The sequence below is a fragment of the Chenopodium album genome, chromosome 8, assembly GCF_948465745.1.
Source record: "Chenopodium album chromosome 8, dcCheAlbu1.1, whole genome shotgun sequence".
Taxonomy (NCBI): Eukaryota; Viridiplantae; Streptophyta; class Magnoliopsida; order Caryophyllales; family Amaranthaceae; genus Chenopodium; species Chenopodium album.
In genome coordinates, this window is record NC_137841.1 from 6,351,295 (window position 1) to 6,362,932 (window position 11,638).

Sequence of the window (11,638 nt, forward strand, 5' to 3'; positions counted from 1 at the left end):
TGTTGTTCTCTCTGCAGGATAATATTTGTTATAAAAATTCAAAACAAGAGTTTCCCAGTCAGTAATACCAAGTGTAGTTCTATTCAAACCATTAAACCACAATTTAGCTTTTCCAGTTAAAGAAAAGGGAAAGAGAATCTCCCTAATTTGGTCTTGAGTGACCCCGGCTTGCCTTATGGTGTTGCAATATTGACAATAGTCGGCAATGTGAAGATTCGGGTCTTCACCCTTTGCTCCACTGAATTGCTTCCTCTCTATCATCGTTATAAATTGAGGTTTAATTTCAAATTGAACGCCATCGAGAGCCGGAGTAGGGGTGAGATGTGGAAAATCCGTAAACTTTGGTTGTGAATAATCACTAAGCTTCTTTGGAACCGCCATCTCTGAATCTGTGTCTGATGATGCCTCTAAATCACTAGAATCAGTTGGAGGATCGCAGTGATTATTGTTAGAATCACCAGAATCCGCCAGGATTTGCTTGTAGAAGTTTTTCTGTCTATGGAAGGAACGTTCGATCTCAGGATCGAATGGGATATAACCTGATCTGGAACACCTGGGCATAAACAAAAACTAGAAGCAAATATGAGATTTGTCTCAGAGAACTAACGCTCTCTGAGACAAAAGAGAAATAATCTAGACTACAAAAACAATCAGAAATAAAAATAAAACCGTTTCCCCGGCAACGGCGCCAAATTTTGACAGGGTAAAGTCGTATCCCCTAATCAAAAATAATTACCTAAATCACTAACTAAAGTAGATAGGGAAGTAGGGTCGATCTCCACAGGGAAACTAGTCTTTTTACTCCTAATTAAATATTATAATCTAAATTATTTAAGTAACCAATATTTATTAATGAATAAGAAACTAAACTAAAAAGAGTAGGAATAGGGAGAAAATAATATATAAAGGATCTAGGGCATAGGTTCACCAATAAATAATACTCCGGGGTAAAATAGGGTAATCAATCATTGACATGGCATAGATAACATGATTAACAGGCTCTCGCAATTTATTAATCAACATAGATCTAACAGGCTCTCGCAATTTACTAGATCTAAGTTCTTATTGAAAATAGCCTTTAATATCAAATTAACATCTGCTCGATTCATCAATTTGATATTGCTATACTTTTACAAGCCGCAATTGTAAAACATTAAAACAATCCAATAAGAAATTATCATGCAATACCAACAATCAATAATAGTCAATCATCAACGCATCAATTAACCAGATTGTAAAGGGCTCTCGCTACTTATTACAATCACACAATTAATTTATCGGTATTAAATCTCATCTCTCGAATCTTGACTTAACCATTTATAAATTAACTTACCTATTGAAACTAGACCTAAACATTAATTCTCATCTCTCGATTCTTGAATCAATATTGTCAAACTCATGCATAAAAGATAGGCCTAATCTAGTCACAGAGCATTAAATCAATTAATAGGAAATTAATCTAGCATTGATAATCAACAACAATAATTTACCCCTTCATATTATTTATTAGATCCCCATAAACCCTAGAAATTAAACTACTCACACATAATTAAATATAAACTAAGCAAAGCAATAAAATAAATCATGATCAAAGGAATAAAATAAATAACTAAGATTAAGGGAAGAGAAATCGTAACCAAAATAAATCTGGAATTAATCAAAGAAATAAGAATAAAAGTTTAGAGAGAGATTAAGAGAGAGAAAACTAAGTAGAGAGAGAAAGTCTAAGAGAAAGGATTAAGAGAAAAAAAAAGAAAAATAAATCGTATTACGGAGGAGTATTTATACTCCGTACAAGAATCCTAAACTAAAACAAATTAAAACGACGCTAATCGTCTCCTAAATATACACGCGCCCGATCGGGCGAGGCACCGCCCGATCGGGCGCGCCTTTTTTTTTATCTCTAATAGCAATCTCGCGCCCGGCCGGGCGCGTCACCGGGCGCTCCTCCCACCCGGCCGGGCGCGTCACCGGGCGCTCCTCCCACCCGGCCGGGCGACTCATTTGGGCCAATATTTGGACTTTGATTGGGCTCCAATTCTTCGGGCCAATCTGGGTTTCCTCTTTGGGTCTTGAATACTCGGTCCAAATGCCTTGGTATCACCTATACCGAGCCCTTAATCACCGGTTCGGTGGCTCCAACCGGCCCTGGGCTATAAAATCTGGTCGTGCTTCTCCATTGCTCGTGATTGCTCCAAAATATCTCGGGAAAACACTCCAACAGCATAAATCCCTGCAAAAGTCAACCAAATCTACGAAAACACTAGAAAACACCAATTAGTAATAAAAGTGGCTCTAAAGGGCCAAAAACACTACTAATTATGACCAAGGGACGGGGGTAAAATACTATATAAAATGGACACATCAGCTGCCTTACACATGCGGATACCGGTTAGCAGGGCTTCATATTTCGCCTCATTATTTGAGGCTTGAAACTTAAACCGCAGTGCATATTCAAATTTGTCCCCCTCTGGGGACTCATATATAATTCCTGCACCACAGCCGCTTTTTGTTGAGCTTCCGTCTACATACACTTTCCAAACCTGATCAAGATTTTCCGGTGGCACCGGTCGGGTCATTTCAACAATGAAGTCGGCAAACGCCTGATCTTTCACTGCTTTTCTAGGTTCGAAAGTGATTTCAAGACTTTGCATTTCAATAGCCCATTTCAACATTCTTCCGGAAGACTCCAAGGTAGACATTGGCCGCTTGAGGGGCTGGTCGGTGTAGATTACCACCGGATGAGCCAGAAAGTATGGCTTCAATTTCTTGAAAGCCATATACAGAGCAAGGCCAAATTTTTCTACCATGGGGTACCGGAGCTCAGCATTTTTTAAGACATGGCTAATGAAATAGACCGGAAGCTGAACACCGTCTCTCTCAGCAAGAAGAACGACACTGAGGGCATGGTCTGAGACAGCTAAGTACATGTATAACACCTCCCTAGGCAATGGACTAACAAGTCTTGGCAAAGAGTGGAGGTGTTCTTTCAGCCGTTGAAAGGCCGCCTCAGCCTCATCCCCCCATTCAAATCTGGTCTTCTTCCTGATTGCTTGGAAGAAGTAAAGGCATTTGTCACCTGACCGGCTGAGGAATCTCCCCAGAGCAGCCAGGCAACCGGTTAGTCTCTGCGCTTCCTTGACAGTGCGGGGTGACTTCATGTCAATCACCGCCTGTATCTTCTCAGGGTTAGCCTCTATCCCCCTTTGATCAATCAGGAATCCGAAAAACTTCCCAGACTCAACACCAAAGACGCATTTCTTAGGATTTAACATGACCTTATGCCGCCTGAGTGTGGTGAAGGTTTCTCGGAGATCAGCAAGGTGATCCGTCTGCTGTTTGGATTTGACTATCATGTCATCAATGTATGCCTCTACATTCCTCCCAATTTGATTAACAAAGACCGTGTTAATCATCCGCTGGAACGTAGCCGGCGCATTTTTCAAGCCAAACGGCATCACCGTGTAACAGAATAGCCCCTGATCAGTGATGAAGGCCGTCTTCTCTTGATCTTTCTTCCACAGGGGTATCTGATGGAAGCCAGAGTAGGCATCCATAAAACTCATCAAGGCGTGACCGGCTGTAGAGTCGACCAGACTGTCGATCTTTAGGAGCGGATAACTGTCCTTTGGACACGCCTTGTTGAGGTCTGTGTAATCAACACACATACGCCAGGTCCCATTCGGTTTCTTAACAAGGACCACATTGGCCACCCAGTCGGGAAAATTACAAGGCCGAATGAACCTGGCATCTAGCAGCTTTTTGACTTCGGCAGCTGGCCGCCTGACTTCTTTCCTCGCCGTGGTTTCTTTTCTTTGCCGGATGGGCTTCTTTTTGGGGTCCACGGCGAGTTTGTGGACAGCGAGATCCGGGCTGACGCCTGGCATCTCTTCCACTTCAAAGGCAAAAATGTCTTTGAATTCCTTCAGCAGAAGGTGCAAGCTTGCACCCAAAGTAGCATGAGCAACCGTCCCAACCTTAACAGTACGTTCTGGACGGCTGTCATCCAGAACAAGATCAATGCTTTCGCCAGCCGGTTGGGGACGGAGCTCATCTGACCGCTCACCGGTCAGTGATTGCTATTTTTTCTCTTTCTTCACCTCCACCAGCAGAGGTGCCTTTCTTTTCTTACCGGTTGCTGGTGGGGCGGGTGCTGGATCGGCATCCTTGACATTGTCAAGGTCTATTGGTTCCTGGACACCTGGGGTTACAGTGTCCCTGACGGCTTAGAGGTAGCACTCCCGAGCCGTCTTCTGATCCCCATTTAGGGAACCAACAGTGCCATCATCCTTCTCATACTTGATGAGCATGAGAGATGGGATGATTACCGCCTTGGCTACGTTGAGGGTTGGCCTGCCAAGGACAATGTTATAGGCGGTCATTTCCTCAACGACCAAGAACCTGACGACAATATGTCGCCCTTGGCCCTTCTCTCCCAGCCGGATGGGTAAGTCGATCCTTCCGGCTGGGTAGACCATCCCACCCCCAAAACCAACCAAGGGGTGGGTTACCGGATGCATGCTGCTGATATTGTATTTCAGCTTCTGCAGGCACCGGAGGCTGATGATGTCTAATGAGATGCCGGTGTCAATAAGGATTCGTCCAACCAGCTGGTTGGCAACCTTACATTCAATGACCACCGGGTCATCATGCGGGCGGCGGACGCTGCCCCTGTCCTTCTCAGTGATCAAGACGTCTGGGAAGGAGGAGCTGGCTTCCGCCTGCTCATCATCATCTTTGTCCATCTTTCGAAGATGGCTCTTGGTGCCCCTTATGGTAGGGCCACCACATGAAAACCCGCCTGCTATAGTGTAGACCGGCTCCTTGTCGGTATCCGAACTACTAGCAGGCTGGGGAGTAGTCTTGGAGGACTGACCCTTGTTTTTCTTTTTTGCCCCGGCTGGGGACTTAGAAATATAGGACTTCAGCATCCCCTTGTCAGCTAGACGGTCCAACGTCCGTTGTAGGCTGAAGCAGTCGTTGGTGTCATGGTCAACTTCCTCATGGTATTGACAAAATTTATTTTTGTTCCTAGATTGAACGGAACTTTTCATTGGATTCGGCTTCTCAAGGGACCCTTTATCTCCATGAGGACGGAGTTGCAGTCCTTGTTAAACTCGTACTTGGGGACGTACGGTTTAAATTCTTTCTTCTTCTTCTGGGACGGCTGGTCAGAATCACTAACCGCCCAGACCTCCTTTCTCTTCTTGCTCTCTTCTTTCTTTTTAGCCGGCTGAGCAGGCCGGTTGTCTTTCTGCTTGTCAGACTTCTTAGAGTCCGACTGGCTACCAGGCGAGCAGAGATCGGTAGCTTGAATATAGCTTTCCGCCTCCCTCAGGGCCGCCTGTAGGGTGAAAGCCCCTTTTCTGACAAGGTCGAACTTAAAGGTCGACCCGTCTCTCAGACCCTTAAAAAAGTCTGTAAAAGCTACCTCATCAGACAGCCCCTGAATCTGAATTCTGATCAGGTTGAACCGCCTGACATATGAGCGCAGCCCTTCTCTCTCTCCCTGCTTAACAGTGCTCAAATCAAGGCTTGTTTTCTTAGCAGGGATGTTCATTGAGAAGTTAGAGGCAAACAGGAAGGCAAGCTTCCTGAAGTTGTCTATGGACCCGGCTGGCAGATTACCAAACCATTGTTGGGCAATGCCCTTCAACGTAGCCGGGAAGCATCGACACCAAGTGGCATCATCCAACCCCTGCAGATACATGAGGTTGGTGTAAGTGATGAGGTGATCTTCCGGATTGGAGGTACCATCATAAGTACCAACCAACACATTCTTAACCTTGGCCGGCTGAGCCGCCTCGGTTATCTCCCGAGTGAACGCAGAAGGTTGTTCACCCAGGCGTAGCAGACGAAGCTGCCAGTCCAAAGGCTGGACGTTTGGATATGTCGCCTGACCCCCAAAGAAGGTCGGCTGCATGAAGTGAGGAGGATACTGCCCGTAGGCCCGAGTAGGCACATACGGGACAACTCCAATCATATGAGGGCCAGAATGGACGGTATTACCGCCTGTCTGACTCTTATGCAAGGAAGGTGCACTCCCTGCAGAAATGTTGTTGAAGCTGTCTGGAAAATTCGACGTTGAAGCCGACTTAGACAGCGATTGATTTCTCTTCCGGTTGATGATCTCCCGGGCATCAATAGTTGATATTTTTCTTCTCACCGGCTGCTGAGGCCGGCGAGTGTTGTTGGTGTTCCTCCCAGGGAGGAGAATTTTTTACCAATCAATGGTCCCGGCTGCCTTCTCCTTTGGATGGGGAGTGGGCTGCCGGTTTCTGACTGACTTCCCCTTCTCTGGAGGAGTCTTCTTCGCCGACTGGCCTTTACTTGGACCAGCCCGGCTCTTGGTGATCAGCTCTGTAATTTCACCCTTGAAACTTGTCATGAATCTCATGAGTTCATCTCGAGGACAGGGGCTGATCCAGCGACCGTTTGGGTTTCCCCTTCCGGCTGCCCAGAGGGTCGACTTGGACCCGCCTGGGAGGCACCCCGCTCCAGAGTGTCTCTGGGCCGGATGCGTTTAGTTCTGAGAGAGTCGTCTTCGGCTGTGAAAGCTTCGACCTGAGGATCTTCATCCTCCTCATGGTCTGTAAAAACTTCTGGGTCTTCACCCAGACGGTTAGGGGGTGGTACAAACTCCTGAACCATCTTCGAGGTACTCTCCCCACAGACGGCGCCAAATGTTTTGGGTGATTTTGTCCCTTGGGAGAGTTACGTCACGAAGTCTGATTCCGGCTGAGCTGCACCTGCAAAATAACGGAGACTCCGGGTGGTTGGAGCTCCGCCTCCGACGGTCAAGTTAGCGACTTGAAACGGAATAAAGAGAACGGAAATTTAGGTAGGGATCTGCTCGGATTCCAAGCTCAGGTCTTTCTCTGATGTGAGAGAATAAGGGTGTAATAAATGATTCAATCTGTCCCCAAAATGGGGAAATATCTCCCTATTTATAGGGTCGTTGGGAAAAGTGCCCCTACCCAGGTCACTTGACCTAGATTTTAGTGGGCTGCGCCATTTTACGCCGCTCCTAGGAATCTGGGCCTTTGAAGGCCGCCATTTCGAAAACATATCTGAGGGCGCCAAGTGTCAAGAGGATGCTGAGCCACATGGGTCATCCTAAGCTCGACACGTGGCGACCTCTCATTGGTTCACGTGTCAAGAGGATGTTGGGCCACATGGGCCATCCTGAACTCGACACGTGGAGAGCTCTCATTGGCCCACGTGTCTAGGGTAAAAATACCCTAAACAAAACCCATACTAGCTTAAAGTTGTTTGGTTTAATGTTGGAATGGATCATATTCTTTATTAAAAGAATGGATTGTGAATCTTAAGGGGGGGGGGGGGGGAGATGGGTATGGGATTCCATAAGTATGGGGTGGAGTTAGAATCCCTTGGGTATGAGATTCCATTACTAAAAGACTCAACCAAACAAAAAAATAAATGGAATGGATTCTAACTCCATTCCAAATGATCGAACCAAACGACCCCTAAGTGTTAAGTACGGAGTACTCCGTATTGATTAAGTCCTGATTTGGGACCGGTTTAAATGATTTGGTCCAACTGTCCAAGTCCGGTTTTGAATTCAATATTTTCAGTCTCCGGTTTGGTTTGGTTTGGTTTGGTGTTGAGTGTTGACCAATGAAAGTCCTGTTTTACCGGAGCTTTTCAATTTTACGCTGCACGGCTGCACCCTTTTCCACTGAAGCGTACTCCGAATCCTCCATTGAAGCGGCTTCTGAGCTATCTATCCTCCATTGAAGTAGCTGCTGAGCTTTCTTTCGTCCATTGAAGCAAGCTTTTGAGGTAAGATTTTTATTTTCATTTCTTTAATTATCGTTTTAATTTTACAATCTAGGGTTTAGTTTCACACTATCGTTAATTTAATTGTCAGTAAGGTCAATTTAGGGTTCTTCTAAGATGGATTGTTGAACTTATCTTTGTTATAGACTTATAGTTGCTGAAGTTTGAAAGATTATAACGAGTAATCTTGTTGCTAGAATTTTTCAATTTGCAATTTACTTTGATTTTTGTAAGCGAGATGAGTTTAATGTGAATTTTCGAGCCTAATTTGATAATTGAATCAAGTTTTCTTGCTAATGTTGAACGTGCTATTTACTTTGATTTTGTAAGCGAGATGAATTTAATGTGAATTTTCGAGCCTAATTTGATAACCGAGTCAAGTTTTCTTGCTAATGTGTTGTACGTGCAATTTACTTTGATTTTTGTAAGCGATATGAATCTAATGTGAATTGTTGAGCCTGATTTGATGATTGAGTCAAGTTTCTTGCTAATGTGTTGTAGGAACTACCCTTAAGTGTTAGGAACTTAGAACAAAACTATGGCAACGAACCTTTTCTCCCAAGGTCATGGTGGCCTCCCCTCCTGCCTCGGCTCAGGGACCACCCACATCCATGAGCTTGAGCTGAGATGTATGCTTGGAATTCTTCCATTTTACGGAGTATATAAACAATGTGATATAGGGAGCATTCAATAGGGAATATCTATTATTAGTATGACAACCACATTTTAATGCTGAAAATTATCCTGAATGATTTTGTGCGGATTTAGAGGTTATCCATACTGTTTGGTTTAGCAACAATGGGATTAGCTTAATTGAAGGCCATGGAAAATGATTTAGGTGGATAACATCATATATGATGGCTCATATAGTACTTGGTCTGCATGTTTGAACTTTTGAAGCATCGTCTACAGGTTTACACGATTGGAGAAGCCTTGTCTATTAACTATCATATATTCATATATGAGCTAGTAAAAACTTATTTTTTTGAGACAAGTAAAAACTCTTATTTAAATTTGCTATACATCTAAAAATCATCAGGTGAAGATTTTGTACTTTATAAACCTTCGTTTCTCTCTTTGTTTGATCACTGAGAAAGAGATCAAATAGGAGGATCTCTTTTGTTTTTATTAATTATCATATATGAGCTTATTGTTGTATTTCTTAAATTTATGTAGCAGTGTTCAATACCGTAATAGCTTTTTTTTTAAAGTGGTTTCCGTTCAATGTGGACATGTGTATCAGCGCATGCACACATACATGTATGTACAATAACACACTGTTATCAGTTGATGTGGGAAAAAATATCCCTTTCTGTGCAATGGATGCTGTAATTGTATTGAAGTAGCTGAATTAGTGAATTGCATTTCTTTGTTTGCACTTTTAAATAAACAGGAGATCTTGCATTTTCCGCCAGATCTGATGCATTTGGTGCTTCCCTGTAATCATGTGTGCGTTTGCGTGTGGGTGTATGTTTCTATATACTTTGGAAGCTACCGTATCTGGATTGCTGGAATAGATAATTACTGTAGTCAATTTTGTTTATGTGCTAGTGTGGCACTTTTTTATTTTTTTTTCCTGATCCTGCATTTTCATTTGAATATCTGCTGGTTGATCCCTTTTGTTTTTTTTTTTTTCTCCCTTTTTTGCAGGCTTAGTATCCATTTGTGAACACCATGATTTGAACCAAGTACATTTCCTACCAGGGTCCAGGGCTTGATAGCTGGTTGCTGTTTGCCATGGCGCCTAAAGCTTAAGCCACATACTTTGGTTTCTGTTCTAAAACCAGCTTAATTGATTCAAATGGTGACCAATGTCCCTATTCCTACAAGGTAGCAACAATGAAATCATTGAGGTTTTGAATATTATGACCTGAATTGCTTGTCTAGTGGTCCATCACCACTCTTAATTCCTACTTTTTGGCTTGTAGGATTCGTCCACACTATCTTCTACATTTGTGAACAGCTTAATCTGATACAAACTTAAGTTTTACACATAGCAATGGCTGCTGCTGCTGATACTACAACCTATGATGAGAATTCTGAATACGTGGATCCTGATTGGACTGTTGTCCTACCTCGGAAACGTAGAAAATGTCAGTCTAAAGTGTCTCGCACAGAGAAAGAGGTAAAAGAACAGTCATTTGCCCCACCTGACCTTGAAATCAATCAAGAGAGAGAGTCAAAATTAATGCAGAAAATTGAGAGTAGCTTGAAGAAACTTGAGAGCTCCAAGTTTTTTGACCTTTTCTTGAGTCAGATTGAAGACCCTGAAGTCTTCAATTGTTTTTCCAGGGTTTTAGGGTCTGAACCAAATATGAACATGGTGGTGTATGGTATAGGCAGCATTGAGTCTTTTGAAGCTCCGCGGTTGCAGCTTTGTTTAGTGATCTTGATGAAGAGAAAGTTTGAATGGGTAGGTAATATCGAGGTATTTGATCCGGTTCTATCTGGGACTGAAACCCGTGTTCTGGAATCTTTTGGCTGTTCTGTCATATCAGTGAATGAGGAAGGTAGAAGACAGGCTTTAAAACCCACATTATTCTTCATGCCTCATTGCAAGGCTTTATTGTATCACAATTTGCTAGAGGTAAATTGGAATGTAGATATGTTGAGAAACATGGCGCTATTTGGAAACAGTTTTGAGTCTTACGAACATCACAATTCTGTAGTCAAGGACTACATAGCTTCTCCATACACGAAGCGTATCCTGGCTTCTCGGAGCTTTGCGAAGGAGTTCAGAGTCAAAACAGGGCCAGATGATCATAATAGAGCCTTTTATGAATCCAGTTGGCTTTTTTTCAACCCTAATGATGAGCATGAGGTGCCCATTATCTAGTTAATAACTGAACCTGTAAGTGGTGTGTGTGTTAGCTGTCAACTTATTGCATTATTAAACAGCACAAGTTTGCAGCAGGTGCACAACACAATTGTTGTATCATTTATTCATTTGTAACTCTTTTATAACATGTATCGGAACTGTTTCACACATCACCTGCGATTTTGCTGTGAATCCTGTGATTGTTTTTTCATCATATGATAAATGGCTTCACCCAGGTAATTGATCAAGAACTGCACAAACATTTTCCTCCTAATGTACGCCTGCATGAGTTTGATTCTTTAATTTTCTTTGAATAATGTGCACAGAATGATAATGTTGTTACCCGCTCTATTTCAGTATTACTCTGTCAAAATATAGCAGTAAAATCTTAGATTTGGCAGTAGCATGTTTTATTTATTTATTTTTTTTTATGAAGGAAACGCAGCAGTAGTATAAACAGCCTGGACATGAAAAGTCGAGAACCTGTACTGCAAGGTTTTGTGCAATGCTTTTGGGTACTAGTATGTGTGCCAACACTGCGCAGGTGTTCAGATACATCTAGTAAGCTTTTGAGCCATGCTTGAGTACCTTTCGGCTCGCCCAGCTTAACAATATTGTGGTTTACTTGTGCCAATGAGGACCTACAAAGATCAAAATTCATACTTATTTTCTAAAAAAAGTTTGAAAAAATTAATTTGAAATTCACAAGGCAAATGGAACGAGTAATTTGGTAAAGGACTTTTGGACCACGATCACAGTGCTTCAATTTGTGCACTAGACTTTGGTGTTACCTGCATTTTTGTGTGGCACAAAGTGTATGTAATCTGTAATGGACGGTTGCTTTGTCTTCGGGTGAAAGTAGGACAACAATTAATTAAAAAATGAGTTTCACTTTTTAGAAAGATTTTTACTTGTTTGGTTGTTATTTATCATACATCCATTAACTAATCTTTGAATTTTGAGGGGACATAGAATCATCAAATAATAAAAAATTGATTAGATGAGGTATATAAGATTATG

At 42.7% G+C, this 11,638-nt stretch overlaps 1 protein-coding gene across 1 annotated transcript; it reads left to right on the forward strand.

The window, feature by feature from the left end:
- The first annotated feature begins 7,607 nt into the window (after positions 1 to 7,607).
- LOC145555741 (protein SENSITIVITY TO RED LIGHT REDUCED 1-like) lies at positions 7,608 to 10,892 on the forward strand. The gene is made up of 3 exons (XM_081617471.1): positions 7,608 to 7,803; positions 9,451 to 9,630; positions 9,729 to 10,892. Exon 3 carries the CDS (start codon positions 9,800 to 9,802, stop codon positions 10,634 to 10,636), a length of 837 nt encoding a protein of 278 aa, XP_081473597.1. The 5' UTR covers positions 7,608 to 7,803; positions 9,451 to 9,630; positions 9,729 to 9,799; the 3' UTR covers positions 10,637 to 10,892.
- Positions 10,893 to 11,638: the final 746 nt, after the last annotated feature.